The sequence below is a fragment of the Engystomops pustulosus genome, chromosome 3 (genome assembly GCF_040894005.1).
Source record: "Engystomops pustulosus chromosome 3, aEngPut4.maternal, whole genome shotgun sequence".
NCBI lineage: Eukaryota > Metazoa > Chordata > Amphibia > Anura > Leptodactylidae > Engystomops > Engystomops pustulosus.
In genome coordinates, this window is record NC_092413.1 from 9,565,963 (window position 1) to 9,590,504 (window position 24,542).

General features: G+C 45.8%; 1 protein-coding gene across 1 annotated transcript in view; it reads right to left on the reverse strand.

The window, feature by feature from the left end:
• Window positions 1-16,663, reverse strand: part of LOC140120938 (calpain-2 catalytic subunit-like) — a 37,312-nt gene extending 20,649 nt beyond the window's left edge. The window contains exons 1-13 of the mRNA XM_072139982.1: window positions 16,627-16,663; window positions 13,867-14,104; window positions 13,507-13,576; window positions 13,175-13,293; window positions 7,476-7,609; window positions 6,614-6,788; window positions 6,273-6,305; window positions 5,297-5,338; window positions 4,444-4,500; window positions 1,841-1,882; window positions 1,387-1,461; window positions 836-877; window positions 246-320 (exon numbers count right to left, since the gene is read on the reverse strand). Coding sequence (XP_071996083.1) covers window positions 246-320; window positions 836-877; window positions 1,387-1,461; window positions 1,841-1,882; window positions 4,444-4,500; window positions 5,297-5,338; window positions 6,273-6,305; window positions 6,614-6,788; window positions 7,476-7,609; window positions 13,175-13,293; window positions 13,507-13,576; window positions 13,867-14,097 — 1,095 coding nt within the window. The 5' untranslated portion in view covers window positions 14,098-14,104; window positions 16,627-16,663. The remainder of the gene's footprint in view (window positions 1-245; window positions 321-835; window positions 878-1,386; window positions 1,462-1,840; window positions 1,883-4,443; window positions 4,501-5,296; window positions 5,339-6,272; window positions 6,306-6,613; window positions 6,789-7,475; window positions 7,610-13,174; window positions 13,294-13,506; window positions 13,577-13,866; window positions 14,105-16,626) is intronic.
• Between the last annotated feature and the right edge of the window lie 7,879 nt (window positions 16,664-24,542).

Genomic DNA, 24,542 nt, shown 5'->3' on the forward strand with positions numbered 1-24,542 from the left:
CACTAGATCCTATATATATGGACGATAAATCTGTTAAGTTATTGTGAGGTCAGGCAGTCCTTTGTGGGTGCAGTCAGGTCCTTGTGGGGTGCGTCCTGCTCATATGGGACATATAAAGCTCTTGCCATTTCTCAGCTTGTGTAGTGTCGGCTAATGTTTGGGTGGTTATTAATGCCCTTCTATAGGGTCAGTAAAGTTTTTGGGGGCTCTATTTGGGCTCTACCTGACCTATAATTGTCCTTTACCTCCGCGTGGTCGGTGATGGAGTAGGCATGACGCTCCACGATGCCGCACTTGTTTAAAACATTTTCCGGAAGTTTCTGGCGGGAAAAGACAGAACAATTACACATTGGGGGTCACTGCCGGGAGCAGAGCAGGTCATCCTTTACCCCCACTTTCTAATTCCTCGAAATTGTTACATTCCGAAACCTTGTACAGTTCTATAGCTCGCAGCCCCTGTGCACACCTCTGTGTTTCCATAGTAACAGACTACAAACAGCCGCTGAGCCTCTATACTTGGACATGTGACCGCGACTACATTGGACGTGTTTGTAGTCTGTGACCGTGGAGACTGACAGATATGGGGCTGGGGCTGTGTACATCATATACTAAGACAAAATACAAAATGGATTTGTCGAAAAAACGCTCAGTACAAAAAGTGTCAGACTGAACATGGACACTCCCCTTTGACCAGAGGAATGGAGACAACCTCTTGTCAACATCCAAGGAGGAAAAGGAGAGGAACCAATGTTGGTACTCGGAGAACGGCGCTGTCCGGTATCGGGGTCTCTTTGAAGTTGATCCCCCTCGCACATCTCTACCCAATGTCACTTACGTCGCTCAGCACGCTTGTCCTCCTGTTGCCTGAATAAATGTCCTGAAAGATAAAGTGATAGAAGAGTCACATGTGGAATACAGACAACTCGAGCAGCAGCACAGAGTATTTCAGGAGAGGAGAGGCCTGAGCCTAAGGGGGCAATGTCTTCCTTACTCGTGATCAGGGCCGGATTAAAGGAGGGGCTCCTGGGGCTTGAGCCCTGGGGTCCCCACCACTTTCACTTTTTAAGAGGCCCCCACTTGTTTCCGACAGTCAGCGACTCAGCTCAACTACAGGGGTCTGGCAGGCTATGAACTACAGGGGTCTGGAAGGCTATATACCTCTGAAAACATTGTTGGAAGGGCCCCCATCAGTTTGTGCCCAAGGGCCCTCACCACCCTCAATCCGGCCCTGCTCATGATATTGTTGGTGTGGATCGAGTGGTATGTGACAAGGGCAGTGTCATAAGGAGGTTAATGAGACAAGTGGGATTTCCAGCAGCGCAGAGTATTTCAGGAGAGGATTGACCTCACACAGAGCACGGCACCATCATCATCTACATGACTGACCTGTCCGTTCTCTGTGATATTAAACGTATACATATGCTCGGGGGCGTAGTCGTGCTCCAACTCTTCTGGGTAAACCTGGAATGTAGACAGAACATAACATATCAAGGGCAATCCGTAAGAAAAAGGTTAAGGGGTGTGTAAACTTTTGCAACCGCCTTGTATTTCATCAATGGTGGCTAAATAAAAATATTCAGTAGTATCATTCTCAGTATGAAAAGGTATTCATTGCCATGGCTACAGACTACAAACAAAGCCTGCGTAGTCTGACACGCCTACAATCTATAATCACCCCCAATGTATTCCTATGTAGATCACAGTAGATGACCAGTCCTAAGGAGGGACCTACAAGGAAGATTTTTTGGAAAAGTATTCCAGAAGTTGATCCCTGAACAACCGTTGTATTTTAGGGTCTCCCTGACCTGACAAGCCCCTCCCAGTGGACCGGGTCACTCACATTGTCCATCATGCCTCTCCTCCTGTTGCTGATGAAAAGATCCTGAAAAATAAAGTTGTAGAAGAATTGAATAATTAACGCCCCCCCTTTTTTTTTTTTTACTCTCCACGTTCAAAAATCCATAACCTTCTTATTTTTCTGTGTACAGAGCGATACGAGGGCTTGTTTTCAGTTTTAAGTGTCCTTCCTGGTGACGGTATTACATTCCAAATGGGATGAAATTGATGAAAAAACACATATGCGCCATTTTCTTCTGGTCTCTGTATTTACTGCTTTCGCCTTGCGCTCCTGACAACTCTCCTTTATCCTGGTGGTTGCTACAGTCACATAGACCCCAAATGTATATAGGACTATTATGTTTTAATACAGGCGGTCCCCTACTTAAGGACACCCGACTTACAGACGACCCCTAGTTACAGACGGACCCCTCTGACCTCTGGTGACCTCTCTGGATGTTACTATAGTCCCAGACTGCACTGATCAGCTGTAAGGTGTCTGTAATGAAGCTTTATTTCTAATTCTTGGTCCCATTACAGCAAAAAATTTGAAACTCCAATTGTCACTGGGGCAAAAAATGTTTTGGATCTACAATTATAAAATATACAGTTTCGACTTACATACAAACTCAACTTAAGAACAAACCTATAGAACCTATCTTGTACGTAACCCGGGGACTGTCTGTATATTTAAATACCGTATATACTCGAGTATAAGCCGACCCAAGTATAAGCCGAGGCCCCTAATTCTACCACAAAAACCTGGTAAAACCTATATATTTTTTACTCGGGTATAAGCCGAGTTTGGGTTTTCAGCACATTTTTTTTGTGCTGAAAAACTAGGCTTATACTCGAGTATATATGGTAATTTTAACTATTTTCTGTACCTTTTTATATGTTGGTTTACGGATCTGGGTCAGGTGTCACTGATACCACGAAGCGTTTTATGCAAATTTTTATGTGTTTTATGTGAAATCAGGAAAAAGGTTTGGATATTTGGATACTATTTCCCATATCCAGGGTTCATTGCTGTGAATAATCGTTTTTCGATAGACATGCGGATGTGACACTTAAGTTCCCTTTGGGATAATAAAGTTCTAATTAATATTATTTTATTTTTAGTATTTTTCAATTTTAGGGTAAGGGGGGGGAATGATTAGAATTTTTAGGGTTATTTTATATATCAGGAGGTATAAAATAACCATGGGATGTTAGCCTATGCTCACATGTTGTATTTACATATTGTTAACATTGCACTGATATAAAGAGTGTAAACACAGTGGGGGTCATTTACTAAGGGCCCGATTAGGGTTTTCCCGACGTGTTACCCGAATATTTCCGATTTGCACCGATTTTCCCTGTATTGCCCCGGGATTTTGCCGCACGAGATCGGATTGTGGTGCATCGGCGCTGGCATGCACATGACGGAAATCGGGGGGCGTGGCCGAACGAAAACCCGACGAATTCGGAAAAAACGCCGCATTTTTTTAAAAAAAAAACTGTCCCGGAGCTTGCACTTACCTTCACTCAGCCCGGCTCGGTGAACTCCAGCGCAGCAGCGCCACCTGGTGGACGGCGGAGGAACTGCCTTAATAAATCCCGGCTGGACCCGAATCCACCGCAGAGAACGCGCCGCTGGATCGCGAATGGACCGGGTAAGTAAATCTGCCCCAATGTGAACAACATGTTTACACCACCATGTCCGTAAACGGTTGTATCCAATGACAACTATCTTGTTTCTAAGGGACAAAATGGTGATGACCTTAAAAACTAGCTATGGCTATGAGTGGCCACACCCCCCGGCTTATCATAGTCATGGCTAGTAGTTAGGGGCATCCATTGGCCGGCAATATGTTCGGGTCAGGCGGCCGAACCCTAACTTGAACTTTGGCTCCACTCATCAATAGACATGGGTTAGTAAGGGGTTAATATATACCAAGTATTGGATATACAAGGGATCTAAGGGCAGGAATGTGGTGATGTTGTGGGAGGCAGAGGCTATACAATCATGTGATGTGGGATGAGTAGGGTATTTCAGCAGTACAGAGTATTTCAGGAAAAGGAACACATAGGGGCTCATTTACTAAGGGTCCGAACGCCGCACTTTCGTCGGGTTTCCCAAATATTTCCGTTTTGCGCCGGGATTTTGGCGCACACGCGTTCGGATTTTGGCGCATGCGACAGAAATGGGGGGGGGGGCGGGCCGTCGGACAACCCATCGGATTAGGATAAACTGCGGAATTTAAAAAATAATTTGTGTCGCAAGAACACGCACTCACATGCACCGGGACGAAGAAGGTGAACTCCGGCGGACCTCGGCGCAGCAGCGACACCTGCAGGAACTCGGGCGCACGATGTTAGTGAATCGGACCTGAGTCCTCACCTGACAACGCACCGCGGGATCGCAACGGGACCGGGTAAGTAAATCTGCACCATTATGGTATTAGATCGAGGCTGTGTGTGACCGGGGACAAGTGGAAAGTCACTGGATCTGAGTTACGTAGTGGAAGCAGCACAGAGTATTTCAGGAGAGGTTTGTGATACTATCACCTATATCTATGGCATCAATCCCTCATACACTGACATCTGTCCATCTACGTTACCTACCTGTCCATTCTGGATGTCCTCTGATTCGTTGCCGTTGTCTAACTCTTCTAGGTGACCCTGGAACACACATATACAACAAAATATCAAAGACAAGGTCCAAAGAGAAAAGTTACACAATCCCTGCAAAAATAAAAAAAAAACTATCAGAATAAATTAAGCAACATTGTTTCTCTTATTTGTCACCATAGTTACAGACTACAAACTAACCCGGTGTAGTCTGACCCTCCTATGATTTATAATTACCCTCCTGTCCAGTTGTTTATATATTACTAACATCCTAACGACCCCATTGATGACTTGTCCCTAAGACGGACCGATCATAAGAATTCCTGGAATGTAACAAATTTGATCAATATTCTGTAGTGTGAGGGGCCAAAGGAAAACCTAGCCCTTGAGTGTCGTCAGGACTAAATGCCATCAAAAAATGATAAATAGGAGGAGGGGCCCCTGCTACATTTTGCATTGTGGTTGCGGAAGCTTTAAACTATGATCATGCCCATTATAACATAGGGGGGCGATAGCCTGGGGGCCAAGTCTTCTAGGGGGCCCATGGCCACCCAAACCATCTACAAAATGTTATACTGAGAAGGACCTTCACCCATGAAATCCTCGTACATCAGTTCCTGCTCTCAATAGGCAAGAGCCATTTCAGGACCTTTGAAGGTCCTACAAAGGTCCTGAAAACGCAAATAGAAAGCAGCAAAAGGGACTCGTCCTCCGTTCCCCAAAAAGCTTCTGGTACCAGATGTAGGAAGTGATTCCAGACTTGTAGGGGCCATAATATTCCTACAGCCCAGGGTCCATGGGGGTCTTAATAAGCCCCTCATGTTGTATAGGTAGGCTATCTACGTACATTATTGAGGTCACCGCTCCTCTGGTTGCCTGCGTGGGTCCTCTGTAAGGTACATAGTTACATCATTAGTACATGACAAGAGTCCTCCGCTTCAGACAGTCTCTGTTAGTATGAGGACCTCTTTAATTACAGGCGGTCCCCTACTTAAGAACACTCGACTTATATGCGACCCCTAGTTACAAACGGACCTCTGGATATTGGTAATTTACTGTACTTTAGCCTTAGGCTACAATGATCAGCTGTAACAGTTATCACAGGTGTCTGTAATGAAGCTTTAGGGGCAGATTTACTTACCCGGTCCATTCGCGATCCAGCGGCGCGTTCTCTGCGTTGGATTCGGGTCTTCCGGCGATTCACTAAGGCAGTTCCTCCGACGTCCACCAGGTGTCGCTGCTGCGCTGAAGTCCGCCGGACTTCACGATCCGTTGCTGGGTGCAGGTAAGTGCGTGTCCAGTGACACTTTTTTTTTTTTAAATGCGGCGGTTTCTCTGAATCCGTCGGTTTTCGTTAGGCCACGCCCCCGATTTCTGTTGCGTGCATGCCGGCGCCGATGCGCCACAATCCGATCACGTGCGGCAAAATCCCGGGGCAATACAGGGAAAATCGGCGCAAAACGGAAAAATTGGCGTAACCCACCGGTAAAACGCGATTCGGGCCCTTAGTAAATGACCCCCTTAGTGTTACTCCTGGTTCTTATGACAATCCAACATTTTTAAAATCCAATTGTCACAGAGACCAAAAAAGTTCTGGCTGGGGTTACAATGATAAAATATACAGTTCCGACTTACATACAAATTCAACTTAAGAACAAACCTACAGACCCTATCTTGTATGTAACTGCCTGTACATCTCAGATCTAGATGGATTAGCTTAATTCTAAGAACGGATTTGGTATGAGGTGTCCAACTCTCCTGCAGCGCCTCCACAGGGGAAAGCAAGTATTACATCCTGTATAATAACACCCGATGGATCTTACCGTTCTTGTACTTTGATTCGTCCGGGTGGGGTCCTTTAATAGAGAAGAAAACAAGAAAAGTTGGAGCTAAAGAAATATTAATTGATAGAGATTAGAGCTTCAAAATCGAACTTATTTTTATTTTTCGATACAGGAAATGTTGCATGATAAAATTCTGGGTGCCAAAAGTGACCACTAGGGGGAGCTTAATGATTCAAAACTTCTAAAACTCTTTAGCTAAGTTGTGAAAACTTGGGACCCAACACTAGAGTTGGGCTTCGTATACATTAGGTCCCCCCCACAATAGAGGTCATGGGTCACTATAGGGGCAGCGCCCGGATATTTGCCCTTATGCCCCTTACCTGCTTGCCACTGATACAGGCCATCAATGTCTCCGGACCCGCCAGATTTATCATGTTCCAATAAGTATGGGCCTCAGGGCTCTGCAGATCGAAGGTCATGGTCAGCCCACCGGTCAGATTTATGAAAGCTTCCGAAGGATCTCCCCAGTGTAAGTTTTGATACGAACCCAGAAACCTAATTTTAAAAAAATATATAATTAGATTTTTGAACTTTTTGAATATTTGGTGGATCTATGATAGATGCCAAAGACCAAAAATATCCAGAAGTTCATCACATCTAACTTTTCCATGAGAAGAACCCTCAAGGAGCCACCAGATGGAAGCAGTCCAGGATTTTTTGGATCTCTCTTTGCTTTGCGTTGTAGATACCCAACAAGAATCCATTTCAGATTCCCAAAGATCATGGATCAAGAAAACGTAATGAGCATTGAATAATAACATTATTGGGGTCAAGATCAGATTAAGATAGTCCTCCATGGACCCACCGATCTGCAAGACTTGATGGGTCTCCCTAAATATCCAATTGATTTTGATTGGAAGGTTCATGGGAAACTTTGAGTTTCAAGCTAAACAAGTTAAGGAGAAGATGATTGATAGGGCGGCACGGTGGCTCAGTGGTTAGCATTACACCCTTGCAGCGCTGGGACCTGGGTTCAAGTCCCAGGGTCAACATCTGCAAAGAGTTTGTATGTTCTCTCCGTGTTTGCGTGGGTTTCCTCCCACACGCCAAAAACATACTGGTAGGCTGATTAGATTGTGAGCCCCACTGGGGACAAGGACCGGTTTAGCAAACTCTGTGCAGCGCTGCGTAATCTGTGTGCCCTATATACATAAAGGAATTATTATTATTAATTGTGATTACTTGGCATAAGCTTTCTCCAGAAGACAAGGCCAAAATTCATTGTTGCAGGACGGCCTCACAGAGAAGTATTTCCCATCCAGGAACGGCAGCTTGTCATCTATCACAATATCCAACCACTCGCCGAGGTGCCAGAGCTGAAAACCAAAAAAAATGTCTAAGAGATGTCTCCTAAGAGGAGAGGCAGAAGACAACAGAGGTGAGGCCATGAACGGGAGGCATAAAGAGGAGCAGAGGAGAGACATATAGAGGAGCAGAGGAGAGACAGAAAGAGGAGCAGAGGAGAGACATAAAGAGGAGCAGAGGAGAGACATAAAGAGGAGCAGAGGAGAGACATAAAGAGGAGCAGAGGAGAGACATAAAGAGGAGCAGAGGAGAGACAGAAAGAGGAGCAGAGGAGAGACAGAAAGAGGAGCAGAGGAGAGACAGAAAGAGGAGCAGAGGAGAGACATATAGAGGAGCAGAGGAGAGACATATAGAGGAGCAGAGGAGAGGCATATAGAGGAGCAGAGGAGAGACATATAGAGGAGCAGAGGAGAGACATATAGAGGAGCAGAGGAGAGGCATATAGAGGAGCAGAGGAGAGGCATATAGAGGAGCAGAGGAGAGACATATAGAGGAGCAGAGGAGAGACATATAGAGGAGCAGAGGAGAGACATATAGAGGAGCAGAGGAGAGACATAAAGAGGAGCAGAGGAGAGACAGAAAGAGGAGCAGAGGAGAGACAGAAAGAGGAGCAGAGGAGAGACATATAGAGGAGCAGAGGAGAGACAGAAAGAGGAGCAGAGGAGAGACAGAAAGAGGAGCAGAGGAGAGACATATAGAGGAGCAGAGGAGAGACATATAGAGGAGCAGAGGAGAGGCATATAGAGGAGCAGAGGAGAGACATATAGAGGAGCAGAGGAGAGGCATATAGAGGAGCAGAGGAGAGGCATATAGAGGAGCAGAGGAGAGACATATAGAGGAGCAGAGGAGAGACATATAGAGGAGCAGAGGAGAGACATATAGAGGAGAAGAGGAGAGACATATAGAGGAGCAGAGGAGAGACATATAGAGGAGCAGAGGAGAGACATAAAGAGGAGCAGAGGAGAGACATATAGAGGAGCAGAGGAGAGACATAAAGAGGAGCAGAGGAGAGACATATAGAGGAGCAGAGGAGGGACATTAAGAGGAGTAGAAGAGAGTCTTAAAGAGGAGCAGAGGAGAGACATATAGAAAAGCAGAGGAGAGACATAAAGAGGAGCAGAGGAGAGACATATAGAGGAGCAGCGGAGAGACATAAAGAGGAGCAGAGGAGAGACATATAGAGGAGCAGAGGAGAGACATATAGAGGAGCAGAGGAGAGACATATAAAGGAGCAGAGGAGAGACATAAAGAGGAATAGAAGAGAGTCTTAAAGAGGAGCAGAGGAGAGACATATAGAGGAGCAGAGGACAGTCATAAACAGGAGCAGAGGAGACATAGAGAGGAGCAGAGGAGAGACATAAAGAGGAGCAGAGGAGAGACATATAGAGGAGCAGAGGAGAGACATAAAGAGGAGCAGAGGAGAGACATAAAGAGGAGCAGAGGAAAGACATATAGAGGAGCAGAGGAGAGACATAAAGAGGAGCAGAGGAGAGACATATAGAGGAGCAGAGGAGAGACGTAAAGAGGAGCAGAGGAGAGACATATAGAGGAGCAGAGGAGAGACATAAAGAGGAGCAGAGGAGAGACATATAGAGGAGCAGAGGAGAGACAGAAAGAGGAGCAGAGGAGAGACATATAGAGGAGCAGAGGAGAGACATATAGAGGAGCAGCGGAGAGACATATAGAGGAGCAGAGGAGAGACATAAAGAGGAGCAGAGGAGAGACATATAGAGGAGCAGAGGAGAGGCATACAGAGGAGCAGAGGAGAGACATATAGGGGAGCAGAGGAGAGACAGAAAGAGGAGCAGAGGAGAGACGTAAAGAGGAGCAGAGGAGAGACATAAAGAGAAGCAGAGGAGAGACATATAGAGGAGCAGAGGAGAGACATAAAGAGGAGCAGAGGAGAGACAGAAAGAGGAGCAGAGGAGAGACATAAAGAGGAGCAGAGGAGAGACAGAAAGAGGAGCAGAGGAGAAACATATAGAGGAGCAGAGGAGAGACATAAAGAGGAGCAGAGGAGAGACATATAGAGGAGCAGAGGAGAGACATATAGAGGAGCAGAGGAGAGACATATAGAGGAGCAGAGGAGAGACATAAAGAGTAGTAGAGGAGAGACATATAGAGGAGCAGAGGAGAGACAGAAAGCGGAGCAGAGGAGAGACATATAGAGGAGCAGAGGAGAGACATATAGAGGAGCAGAGGAGAGACATAAAGAGGAGCAGAGGAGAGACATATAGAGGAGCAGAGGAGAGACAGAAAAAGGAGCAGAGGAGAGACATATAGAGGAGCAGAGGAGAGGCATATAAAGGAGCAGAGGAGAGACAGAAAGAGGAGCAGAGGAGAGACATATAGAGGAGCAGAGGAGAGACATAAAGAGGAGCAGAGGAGAGACATATAGAGGAGCAGAGGAGAGACAGAAAGAGGAGCAGAGGAGAGACATATAGAGGAGCAGAGGAGAGACATATAGAGGAGCAGAGTAGAGGCATATAGATGAGCAGAGGAGAGACAGAAAGAGGAGCAGAGGAGAGACATATAGAGGAGCAGAGGAGAGACAGAAAGAGGAGCAGAGGAGAGACATATAGAGGAGCAGAGGAAAGACATAAAGAGGAGCAGAGGAGAGACAGAAAGAGGAGCAGGGGAGAGGCATATAGAGGAGCAGAGGAGAGACATAAAGAGGAGCAGAGGAGAGACATATAGAGGAGCAGAGGAGAGACATAAAGAGGAGCAGAGGAGAGACATATAGAGGAGCAGAGGAGAGACAGAAAGAGGAGAGACAGAAAGAGGAGCAGAGGAGAGACATAAAGAGGAGCAGAGGAGAGACAGAAAGAGGAGCAGAGGAGAAACATATAGAGGAGCAGAGGAGAGATATAAAGAGGAGCAGAGGAGAGACATATAGAGGAGCAGAGGAGAGACATATAGAGGAGCAGAGGAGAGACATATAGAGGAGCAGAGGAAAGACATAAAGAGGAGTAGAGGGGAGACATATAGAGGAGCAGAGGAGAGACAGAAAGAGGAGCAGAGGAGAGACATATAGAGGAGCAGAGGAAAGACGTAAAGAGGAGCAGAGGAGAGACAGAAAGAGGAGCAGAGGAGAGACAGAAAGAGGAGCAGAGGAGAGACATATAGAGGAGCAGAGGAAAGACGTAAAGAGGAGCAGAGGAGAGACAGAAAGAGGAGCAGAGGAGAGGCATATAGAGGAGCAGAGGAGAGACATAAAGAGGAGCAGAGGAGAGACATATAGAGGAGCAGAGGAGAGACATAAAGAGGAGCAGAGGAGAGACATATAGAGGAGCAGAGGAGAGACAGAAAGAGGAGAGACAGAAAGAGGAGCAGAGGAGAGACAGAAAGAGGAGCAGAGGAGAAACATATAGAGGAGCAGAGGAGAGACATAAAGAGGAGCAGAGGAGAGACATATAGAGGAGCAGAGGAGAGACATATAGAGGAGCAGAGGAGAGACATATAGAGGAGCAGAGGAGAGACATATAGAGGAGCAGAGGAGAGACAGAAAGAGGAGCAGAGGAGAGACATATAGAGGAGCAGAGGAAAGACGTAAAGAGGAGCAGAGGAGAGACAGAAAGAGGAGCAGAGGAGAGACATATAGAGGAGCAGAGGAGAGACATAAAGAGGAGCAGAGGAGAGACAGAAAGAGGAGCAGAGGAGAGACATATAGAGGAGCAGAGGAGAGACATAAAGAGGAGCAGAGGAGAGACATATAGAGGAGCAGAGGAGAGACATAAAGAGGAGCAGAGGAGAGACAGAAAGAGGAGCAGAGGAGAGGCATATAGAGGAGCAGAGGAGAGACATAAAGAGGAGCAGAGGAGAGACAGAAAGAGGAGCAGAGGAGAGACATAAAGAGGAGCAGAGGAGAGACATATAGAGGAACAGAGGAGAGACATATAGAGGAGCAGAGGAGAGACATAAAGAGGAGCAGAGGAGAGACAGAAAGAGGAGCAGAGGAGAGACATATAGAGGAGCAGAGGAGAGACGTATAGAGGAGCAGAGGAGAGACGTAAAGAGGAGCAGAGGAGAGACAGAAAGAGGAGCAGAGGAGAGACATATAGAGGAGCAGAGGAGAGACAGAAAGAGGAGCAGAGAAGAGACAGAAAGAGGAGCAGAGGAGAGGCAAATAGAGGAGCAGAGGAGAGACATAAAGAGGAGCAGAGGAGAGGCATATAGAGGAGCAGAGGAGAGACATAAAGAGGAGCAGAGGAGAGACAGAAAGAGGAGCAGAGGAGAGACATATAGAGGAGCAGAGGAGAGACATAAAGAGGAGCAGAGGAGAGACATATAGAGGAGCAGAGGAGAGACATAAAGAGGAGCAGAGGAGAGACAGAAAGAGGAGCAGAGGAGAGACATAAAGAGGAGCAGAGGAGAGACATAAAGAGGAGCAGAGGAGAGACATAAAGAGGAGCAGAGGAGAGACAGAAAGAGGAGCAGAGGAGAGACATATAGAGGAGCAGAGGAGAGACATATAGAGGAGCAGAGGAGAGACAGAAAGAGGAGCAGAGGAGAGACATATAGAGGAGCAGAGGAGAGACATAAAGAGGAGCAGAGGAGAGACATAAAGAGGAGCAGAGGAGAGACATAAAGAGGAGTAGAAGAGAGTCTTAAAGAGGAGCAAAGGAGAGACATATAGAGGAGCAGAGGAGAGACATAAAGAGGAGCAGAGGAGAGACATATAGAGGAGCAGAGGAGAGACATAAAGAGGAGCAGAGGAGAGACATATAGAGGAGCAGAGGAGAGGCATATAGAGGAGCAGAGGAGAGACATAAAGAGGAGTAGAAGAGAGTCTTAAAGAGGAGCAAAGGAGAGACATATAGAGGAGCAGAGGAGAGACATAAAGAGGAGCAGAGGAGAGACATATAGAGGAGCAGAGGAGAGACATAAAGAGGAGTAGAAGAGAGTCTTAAAGAGGAGCAAAGGAGAGACATATAGAGGAGCAGAGGAGAGACATAAAGAGCAGCAGAGGAGAGACATATAGAGAAGCAGAGGAGAGACATAAAGAGGAGCAGAGGAGAGACATATAGAGGAGCAGAGGAGAGACATAAAGAGGAGTAGAAGAGAGTCTTAAAGAGGAGCAGAGGAGAGAAATATAGAGGAGCAGAGGAGAGACATATAGAGGAGCAGAGGAGAGACATATAGAAGAGCAGAGGAGAGACATAAAGAGGAGCAGAGGAGAGACATATAGAGGAGCAGAGGAGAGACATAAAGAGGAGCAGAGGAGAGACATAAAGAGGAGCAGAGGACAGTCATAAACAGGAGCAGAGGAGACATAGAGAGGAGCAGAGGAGAGACATAAAGAGGGGGAGAGACATATAGAGGAGCAAAGCAGAGGCTTATAGAAGAGCAGAGGAGAGACATAAAGAGGAGCAGAAAAGAGGCATATAGAGACAAGCATATAGAGGAGCGGAGGAAAGACAAAGAGGAGCAGAGGAGAGACAGAAAGAGGAGCAGAGGAGAGACATAAGGAGGAGCAGAGGAGAGACATATAGAGGAGCAGAGGAGAGACATAAAGAGGAGCAGAGGAGAGACATATAGAGGAGCAGAGGAGAGGCAAAAGATATTTTGGACCTTACTCTAAAGTGGAAGATTCCGGCGTAGTATCTGCTGTATCCCTGGTTTACGGGCATGATCTTCTCCAGTAATCCAGGTTTTAGGGTTAAAGATGCAATAGCCGATAATAACCAGCAGTCACCTGCAGAATACATGATTACAGATGAGGTTGTCCATCCTGTCCACACAAGGCTGTGCACGAGGTCCTCTAATATCCATCTACAGATTAATATATCTCTGTCCTAGGGGCCACCACTAAGAACACACAGGATTATATCATATCAATAGTAGTCCTACTTTCTGTAAAAATAATAATGGACCCCAAAGATTCAAAAAAGATTCAAATCCTCCTCACCTAGTTTACTCTGTAAGATGTCAAACAAGCTGACTCCATCCACAATGAAATGTGGGTCCTCGCATATTTCCTGCAAGAAAGAAAAACGATTAGAACTATATGTGACAGATGTACAAACAATATAAAAACAAGTGAAATCCATAAAATGCTTGTGGCACCACTAGGGGGAGCTCATGAGCAAACCACATACTGAATATACACAGATCTCTCTGATTGTACAGTATACAGCAGCATCTGAGCTATCCCATATAATTCTGACTAATTATAGAATAATGTACATAGATACATTGTTACAATGTATTGTTATATTGTTATATTGTAGTCTTGTTACTCTCTATGATTTCCCTCTATGATACTAACCCGCGGTCTCTTCCATTCTATGTGGTGAGTGTTGAACTCTTTCTTCAGTCGGGATCCGATGCTGTTCATGTTCGCTGGGAAAGTTTCATCTGTGAATAAGACTTTCTTCTTCACGTGCCATTCCCTTAACATCTCATAGTCCTGATTGGCAAATTTTCGGGGTTGCTCCACGGTGCCCATCTTGGGGCGCACGTAAGATCCCTTACACATATCACTTTTTACGAGGCTCATGATCGCGCTGAAAACAGAGGGAAGACATAATCAAAGCGATGCTACAATGTATCTGGCATTACTATGGTGGTCATTGGTGTAGGGGGGAGGGGCTACTTGTGCTGCAAGCTCAGAGCACAGCAGTGTGAGGACACGTATTGAGGAAGCCAAGAAGCTACAACCATGGAATGTTAATCAATTTTAATTTTGTAACGAAATCTTTTTTTTCCCCCAATTAGAATGAATAAATAAAAGCTAAAAATTCCAAAAATACTTTCCAAAATATATAATATAATATTATATCCATCATCCAATGGCATAAAACAAAGGTCTAAAGTCCTGAAAACATATTAATATATCGATCGTATTAGAAATTATTTGCAGGTAATCTCACCCATGTTTCAAAAAATGAGAAATTGCCCTTATGAGAAATTGGGGTAAAACTTTCTGGTTATGAAATAGTTAAGTCTTGGGGTACAGGGAACATTTTGGGACAAAATAAGTCATTAGGCTTGTCCCCAGACAAGCAGACTTTATACAGGCGGTCCCCTACTTAAGGACACCCAACTTACAGACACCCCCTAGTTACAGACGGACCCCTCTGCCCACTGTGACCTCTGGTGACCTCTCTGGATGTTACTATAGTCCTAGGTTGCAATGATCAGCTGTAAGGTGTCTGTAATGAAGATTCATTGATAATCCTTGGTCCCATTACAGAAAAAATTTTGAAAATCCAATTGTCACCGGGGCAAAAAAAAAATTTTTGTTTGGATCTACAATGATAAAATATACAGTTTCAACTTACATACAAATTCAACTTAAGAACAAACCTCCGGACCCTATCTTGTACGTAACCTGGGGACTGCCTGTATAGCTAAAAATATCAGCGAACTTGAGCCCCGATGCGATCACATAGGGGCACATTTACTTACCCGGTCCAGTCGCGATCCAGCGGCGCGTTCTCTGCTCTGCATTCGGGTCCGGCCGGGATTTATGAATGTAGTTCTTCCGCCGTCCACCAGGTGGCGTTGCTGCGCTGAAAGTCATCTCATCGCGCCGGAATTCACTACCTCGGACCAAGTGAAGGTAAGTGCTCCCCAAGCGACACTTTTTCGGTTTTTAAATGCGGCCGTTTTTCCGAATACGTCGGGTTTTCGTTCGGCCACGCCCCCCGATTTCCGTCGCGCGCATGCCGGCGCCGATGCGCCACAATCCGATCGCGTGCGCCATAATCCCGGGGCAATTCAGGTACAATCGGCGCAAATCGGAAATATTCGCGTAACACGTCGGGAAAACGCGAATCGGGCCTTTAGTAAATGACCCCCATTGACTGTCACCGACCACAACTTTGTGATAGAGCAATCACTTTACCAGCAAACAAAGGTACAATAACTTTACCAAATTAATAATTGAGGCTGAACAATGAATACAATTAAAAGAAATATAAAAAGAATTATAATAAAACACTAATTGAAATAATAAAAATTGTTCTAAAATAGTTACATAGTATAATAGTAAAAATAATGACTAGTAATAGTAAAGTAAATAAGTCGATAAAACAATATCCGTAGAAATTTTTTAAAAATGAGAACACTAATGGAACCTAGAGGGGTTGTCCACTTTTAGCCAAAATTTTATATGGTTTGTGTGAGGCAAAGTTATACAGTTTTCCAGTATATTTTCTGCATCAATTGCTCACTGTATTCAAGATCTCTGCTTGCTGTCCTGCTATAGGAAGTTTCTATGTTTACGTACAGTGGATAGATATCTGACCATGGTCATGTGATGTCACACAGGTGCACGGCTCGTTATATCCCTGGTCATGTGATGTCACACAGGTGCACGGCTTGTTATATTCCTTATCATGTGATGTCACACAGGTGCACGGCTCATTATATCCCTGGTCATGTGATGTCACACAGGTGCACGGCTCGTTATATCCCTGGTCATGTGATGTCACACAGGTGCACGGCTTGTTATATCCCTGGTCATGTGATGTCACACAGGTGCACGGCTCGTTATATTCCTTATCATGTGATGTCAGACAGGTGCACTGCTCATTATAACACACGGCTCTGTTATCTCCCTGTGATACTGCCGGCTTGTGCAACTGTGTGACATCACATGACCATGGACAGATTTCTATCCACTGGAAGCAAACATAGAAGCTTTCTATAGAATGACAGCAAGCAGAGATCTAGAAAACCGTGAAGAATTGATACAGAAAGTATATCGGACAATTAGATAACTTTTCATTACACAAACAATATTGGCTGAAAGTGGACGACCCCTTTAAGTTGCTACAATTCTCTATTTTTTGACATTGTGACAAGACAATCCACTGTCACCGTGTGAATAACATTACAGTAAGAGATAATTCTATGGAATGCAAAATAATAAATATTAATAATAATTTAAAAAAAATCACAATCAAATATTTAATAACAATAGTAAAATAAATAAGAGGAAGAAATAGGAAACATAAAAATACAATGTATAAATATTTATATATAGGTAAATGATTATTTCTCAGCACAGAAGACGACTTACTGTTCTGTTCTCGTCACCTACAGTCCTTTGACAGTTCTCTAGAAGTCGCCACCAGTTATATACGGGAGGGGGGGGTCTACATGTAATATATGTACACAGCACCCGCTATGAGATGAATCTGACGGGACAAGTTAGAGCAGATTCGCTCGAGTTACAGCCCTGGGGCCTTGACTTTCGGATAATAGAAACTAAGAACTGGCTCAAGTTTGGCCCAAAACTGAGATGATGTGAGTATAAACCCAGAATGAAGGAAGGAAAGAAGATAAATATGAATACATTGGGGCAGATTTACTTACTCGTTCCATTCGCGATCTAGCGGGGCGTTCTCTGTGGTGGATTCGGGTCCGGCCGGGATTCATTAAGGCAGTTCCTCCGCCGTCCACCAGGTGGCGCTGCTGCACTGAAAAGCATTGGAACGCACTCAAGTTCACCGAGCCGGGCTGAGTGAAGGTAAGTACAAGCTCCGCAACAGATTTTTTTGTTTTAAATGCGGCGTTTTTTCCGAATCCGTCGGGTTTTCGTTCGGCCACGCCCCCGATTTCCGTCGCATGCATGCCAGCACCGATGCGCCACAATCCGATCGCCTGCGCCAAAATCCCGGGGCAATACAGGGAAAATCGGCACAAATCGGAAATATTCGGGTAACACGTCGGGAAAATGCGAATCTGGCCCTTAGTAAATTACCCCCAATGTATGTAATGAATTTCCCATAAACGTCTGATACATTTTCACTCCTATATCCCCGAGATGTTATGATAGAATTGGAGCGGCTTTAGAACCCCCTGCAGAATACACAGAGAAGTCACAAGTGGGTCCAAGCTCAATCCTTAAAAATTCCAGGATACAGGTGGTTCAGGTTGAGGAGTAGAAGGTAATTCAGGACACCTCACTATGTGTATATATTATCAGACCTGATTCCATGCACCGGGACCCCCGCACTCTCATCCATCATCTGTGCAATTGGATCAGTACCTGGTACAAAGGATATTCAAAGTCTCCATGTACAAATTCCAAGACCTCCGCACAATTCCAATCCCTGCCTGACCTTGTGTTTTGCCACTTCTGGGTTCTTCTAGGTGAAGGTTCGGTCTTCACAATCTCATAGGTCACTGAATACTTATGACCTGTGAGATAGCCACCTGTACAGCCGTGCCATTGTATTATCTGGTCTACCTCCATCGGGTCACAGGCTTCACAGGTCATACACTTTTATGTGTGATGCTGGTGACCCTGCACAAGTGGATGCCACTGCATCATTGATATTGCCCCCCCACCCCCCAGAGATAAAGCACCAGCCGAGGAGAGGTGAGTTCTTTTTGGCTACTGTGGGCACTGTGACTACTGCATACAGTGGGGGTACTGTAACTATATTGAATGCTGTGGTGCACTATGACTGTTGGTTACTGTGGGGGGAGAACTGAGCTGGATACTGTGGGGTACTTTAAATACAGTGGGGCAAATTTACTCACCTGATTCATGAAGATCGTGCGTCCGACTTCCTTCATCCGTTGCTTCCCCGCTGAGGTCCGCCGGAGTTCACCTTCTTCTTCTCGGTGCTTGTAAGTGCGTGTCTTGCAATACAATTCTAAATGTTAAATCTTGCATGTGTTGTCCGAATCCGTTGGGTTGTCTGACAGCCACGCCCCCCCCCATATCTGTCGCGTGCCGATGCACCAAAATCCGATCGCGTGTGCCAAAAACCCAGGCAGTTTGGCGCAAAACGGAAATCATCGGGAAACGCTCTTAGTAAATGAGCCTCATTGACTACTGTGGGGGCACTGTGACTATATTTATTGTCAATGTAACTATATTGGCTACTGTGGGAACTGTGATGGGGCCTGCACTGTGACTAAACTGCTTTGGGGTGTTATAACTATACTGGCAACTGTGGAACACTGTGACTATATTGGCTACTGTTGGGACACTGTGCCTATAGCAACTACTGTGGAGCACTGTTACTATATTGGGTTCTATATACAATAGCTATTTTAGTTACAGTGAGGACACTGTGCCTATATTCCCTATTGTGGGGCAGTGTGACTATATTGGCTACTATGGGGCAGTGTGATTATATTGGCTACTGTGGGGGCAATGTGACTATATTTACTGTCAGTGTAACGATATTGGCTACTGTGAGAACTGTGATTCGTGACTACTATGGGGCATGCACTGTGACTAAACTGCCTTGGGGTGTTATAACTATACTGGCAACTGTGGGACACTGTGATTATATTGGCTACTGTTGGGACACTGTGCCTATAGTAACTGCTGTGGAGCACTGTGACTATATTGGGTACTAAATACAATAGCTATTTTAGTTACAGTGAGGACACTGTGCCTATATTCCCTACTGTGGGGTAGTGTGACTATATTGACTACTGTGGGGCACTGTGCCAGTATTAGCTACTGTCAAGACACTGTGACTATATTGACTACTGTGGGCACTGTGATAACATTGGCTACTCTATATTGTTGCCATATTTTCTACAGTGAGAGTACTGTAACTATATTGGCCACTATGGGTGCACTATAACCCTAATTAACTATAACAATATTTATTACTCTGAGGCTCTGTGACTATACTGGCTACTGTTGGAACAGTGTGGCTATATTGGCTACTGAAGGGCACTATATTGAGTACTATATACCATTGCTTTATAGGCTACAGTGAGGGCACTATAAATATAATGGCTTCTGTGGGGCACTGTAACTCTATGTACTACTGTGAGAAACTGTGATTATAGTGGCTACTCTTACTCTACTATATACTGTTGCTATATTTGCTACAGTGGGGATAGTGCAACATTTCCACCTCTCGATAAAGGCTCCCAATAGCGTAAGCGCAGACAGAGTATCTATAGACCCCGACTACAACCTCCTGCAAGATAACAATGTGATGCATAACAATAAAATCCTCATGTAACACAATGTCCTGGAGGTGTCACCCCGATCCTGTGTATGGGAAATCAGGGTCTATTGTGGGAGAACCCCTATAAGGGAGGGTGAGGCTATGACAGCTTTATTGGTTTGCTTCTGAGGATAATAACATGATACACATAGGTGTCACCCAGTCACTCCCTTCTCCTCTATGGAAGGACCTGCAGCAGTCTCATGACACTTTTCCATCCACCTCTTCCGATACTGATGCCAGAAAGTGCAAAAAGCTGCGGAGTAATGAATGGATAGAATGATTTCCGATTTTACATAAATATCTCACCAATTAAAATAAAATTCTATTGTCCTGCGCCTCTATTGTCCTGTGCCTCTATTGTCCTGTGCCTCTATTGTACTGCGCCTCTATTGTCCTGTGCCTCTATTGTCCTGTGCCTCTATTGTCCTGCGCCTCTATTGTCCTGCGCCTCTATTGTACTGCGCCTCTATTGTACTGCGCCTCTATTGACCCGCGCCTCTATTGACCTGCGCCTCTATTGACCTGCGCCTCTATTGTCCTGCACCTCTATTACCCTGCGCCTCTATTACTCTGCACCTCTATTACTCTGCACCTCTATTGTCCTGCGCCTCTATTGTCCTGCGCCTCTATTGTCCTGTGCCTCTATTGTCCTGCGCCTCTATTGTCCTGCGCCTCTATTGACCTGCGCCTCTATTACCCTGCGCCTCTATTACTCTGCGCCTCTATTGTCCTGCACCTCTATTACCCTGCGCCTCTATTGTCCTGCACCTCTATTACCCTGCGCCTCTATTACTCTGCACCTCTATTACTCTGCACCTCTATTGTCCTGCGCCTCTATTGTCCTGCACCTCTATTACTCTGCACCTCTATTGTCCTGCACCTCTATTACCCCGCATCTCTATTGTCCTGCGCCTCTATTACCCTGCGCCTCTATTACCCTGCGCCTCTATTACTCTGCACCTCTATTGTCCTGCGCCTCTATTACCCTGCGCCTCTATTGTCCTGCACCTCTATTACTCTGCACCTCTATTGTCCTGCACCTCTATTACTCTGCACCTCTAGTACTCTGCGCCTCTATTGTCCTGCGCCTCTATTACCCTGCGCCTCTATTGTCCTGCACCTCTATTATTCTGCGCCTCTATTATCCTGCACCTCTATTATCCTGCGCCTCTATTGACCTGCGCCTCTATTGACCTGCGCCTCTATTGACCTGCGCCTCTATTGACCTGCGCCTCTATTGTCCTGCGCCTCTATTGTCCTGCCCCTCTATTACCCCGCATCTCTATTACTCTGCGCCTCTATTACCCTGCACCTCTATTACCCTGCGCCTCTATTACCCTGCGCCTCTATTGTCCTGTGCCTCTATTATCCTGAACCTCTATTACCCTGCGCCTCTATTGTCCTGCTCCTCTATTGTACTGCCCCTCTATTGTACTGCCCCTCTATTGTACTGCCCCTCTATTACCCCGCATCTCTATTACTCTGCGCCTCTATTAACCTGCGCCTCTTTTGTCCTGACCCCTGTTGTCCTGAACCTCTATTACCCCGCACCTCTATTGTCCTGCTGCACAATTCTATGTCGGGCAGCACCGTCCTACGCCGCGCCGGTGTACCGCAGTTCATGCCAGAGCCTCCTAATCCAATGGGTCCGGGGGGGGGGGTAGGGGGCACCATCATCTGCTGGGGAACTTAGCAGGGCTAATTAGGGTGAAAATGTGAAAATAAGAAAACCTAACCTCCTAAAATGAAGATAAAAGTAAAATAGAAAGAAATAAGAGCGCGGAGACGTTTCCCTGCAGGATCGCGTTGCGTCCACTTCATCCTTTACTCTGAAGAACTAATTGGCGCGACGTCCCGAGTCTATCATTAAGTCCTCCGACAAACGGCGTCCGCGTCCAGATTAAAACAAACAGAGATAATAGCGCTGTCACCGCTGCCGATTATAAAGCGACGGCCATTGTTATCAGCAAACACGATGACAGCGGCCATCACTGTCACATTAACATGGGAACGCGAGTCTGCGTCCGCCATCAGGACGCCGCTTTACTTAATGGCCACGAGTCGCGGCTGCCATTAGCGGCAGCTCCTTCCATTAAACCTTCCATGGATAATGTGGTGCGGGGGAGGGGCGGTGATTGAATACGTCGCCCTCCTAAGTGACTAATGAGCGGATCACTACGACAATGTCACCGCCGCCGGCAGCCGCCAGACGCTAATAATCACCGGGATTGTGCTAAACGATTCCACTCCCCGAATTGTCACATCATAGAACATCTTCATAATTTCCACATTCGTGATGGAGACGTAATAAGGAGAAAGTCTCCACAGAATCAGCAGAGTTTAGTGTACATTTTTTTCTTCTGGAATGTTGCTTTTTCAGTGTTTTTTAGGTTTCTGAGCTCAGGACTTCCTATCCGTGTGACCACCAGAACTTCATGTCCTGAGGTTGGCACAGGAAGTTCTAGTTTCTGGACTGTGCAGGAAAACGTGACGTTTCGGAAGCCTGAGGGGTACACAAGGTCACTTAGTTATCCTTTTATAGACACTCCCAGAATGCACGGGTTCGGAGAGGCGCAGGAAGTGACTAAAAGTTGTCCACACAACTTCCGGATATGGCACAACAATAAATCACAATCCTGAATGATTATAAGACCCCTCTCACTAACATCAGTGAAACAGAACCTAATCAACCTAATTAAGCTGCCACCAGTTCTCCTTTACTATATGTCTATATGTCCCGGTCTGTAACAGGATTATATAGGGTGAGGAACCAACCCGGTAGCATGTATATAAGCGAGACACGGACGTGGGGGTTCATGGATCGAGATAAAAGAGCAACACAGATTAGATTTTATAGTTAATTGCCTTATGGGCACACTAGACAAACGGTACACACAATGGTGCTCATGTGGCCGAACTTTCGTCGGGTTTCCCAAATTTTTCCGTTTTGCGCCGAATTCCGATGGGATTTTGGCGCACGCCATCGGATTTTGGCGCATCGGCGCCGGCTTACACGCAACAGAAATGGGGGACGTGGCCTTCAGACAACTCGACTGATTCGGAAAAATCGCGGAATTTAAAAAACGAAATGTGTCGCAAGATCAGCACTTACATGCAGAAGAAGAAGGTGAACTCCGGCGGACCTCGGCACAGCAGCGACACCTACTGGTTATCGGGCGCACGACCTTAGTGAATCGCAGCAGAACCCGAATCCACGTCGGACAACGCACCAGGGGATCACGACAGGACCGGGTAAGTAAATGAGCCCCAATATATTAAACAGAGTACTAAATACAAAGGTAGGATTACAAGTATCAGCAGTTCAGTATGTTAGTTATCTTGTGTGTGGTTCTAATGGATCCTGATAGACCACACCTTAAGATCTTTCCTCTGCAATTGATGGTAAATGGTTTCCCAGACAAAAGACAAGGGGCATGAGGGGTGTCGTGATTATAACAGATGCAGACACACCTCTGCCCACTCCCAGGAGGCTCATATGTCCCTCCTACGTGGTATTAAGTCACAGCTTCTCAAGGGGGAGTCGTAGGGTCAGGGTTCTGGTATCATTGGATCCAGGAGAATCTTTGGATCGCATTGATACCAAACCTGACCCATTTTCTATGGTCCCAAACCCGATATGTAAATCTCTGAACCCAAGGATGCCTTTCCAAAAATGTAGTTCCCCTTGGGCTGAGATGGATCATAACTCCATAACCAACATATTGCTCCGAAAGTTCTATGACTCCAAACTGGAGGGAGATCCATGGAGACGATGCGGCTGCGGAAATCTTTTGAAGATACCCCTGCTGGAGTGATAGTTAACACCCTAATTTGCTCAATTAGGCTTGGGGGAAGTAAGGGATATTGGTGGCTTGATGAACAGGACAATGGGGGTCATTTACTAAGGGCCCGATTCGCGTTTTCCCGACGTGTTACCCGAATATTTTCGATTTGCGCCAATTTCCCCGGGATTTTGGCGCACGCGATCGGATTGTGGCGCATCGGCGCTGGCATGCACGCAACGGAAATCGGGGGGCGTGGCCGAACGAAAACCCGACAGATTCGGAAAAACCGCCGCATTTAAAAAAAAAATGTGTCGCGAAAATTGCACTTACCTTCACTCAGCCCGGCTCGGTGAATTCCAGTGCGTTCCGATGCTCTTCAGCGCAGCAGCGCCACCTGGTGGACGGCGGAGGAACTGCCTTAGTGAATCCCGGCCGGACCCGAATCCACCGCAGAGAACGCGCCGCTGGATCGCGAATGGCCCGGGTAAGTAAATCTGCCCCAATGTCTGGCATGTGGACCTTCCTTGTTCATCACATGGACCATAAACCCAATTGCTTTGGTGCATAGGTAAATATAAGTAGGGAACAAATAAAAAGTGAGTGTGGCTGTCAGATCAGACTACGCAGGGTTTGTTTGTAGTCTGGAACCATGGAAACGCAGTTGCAACTATTATTATAACAGAGTTTGTGGGGGTCATTTCTCTTTAATGAGACATTTGTGTCTTTTTTGGGGGGTTACTGCGGATTTTTTTTAGGTTGATATATAAGGTATCTCAGTTTGTAGGGTTTTTGACACTTTTTTATTAAAAATTCATAATAAAATTCATAATAAAAGACACAAACTTTTCTGCAACCCCTACAAAGTGTTTCCAATGCATGATCCAGAGTTTTAAACAATTTGAGCCAAATTTGCATAATTTTTATACGTCCACATCTGGATCAGGCGCAACACTGGAAACTTCTAACGTTGCAAGGCGAGTAAATTTTGCCGCAAATTTACAAAGTTACAAATAGAAGAGAAACAAAAGATAAAAGACCAAGATAAATGACCCCCTTTGTGTTTAATGACTCTCTGTTTACAGGCGGCACCGAGGGGTTAATATACCCGCAGCAGTTTCTTGTGCAATATCTGTTCAGGTTATGGGATATCGTAAAGAAGCCAAAATACTTCATAAAATTCTCCGGTTTGGGGCTTTTTGTATTTGGAGACTTGTCAGGCT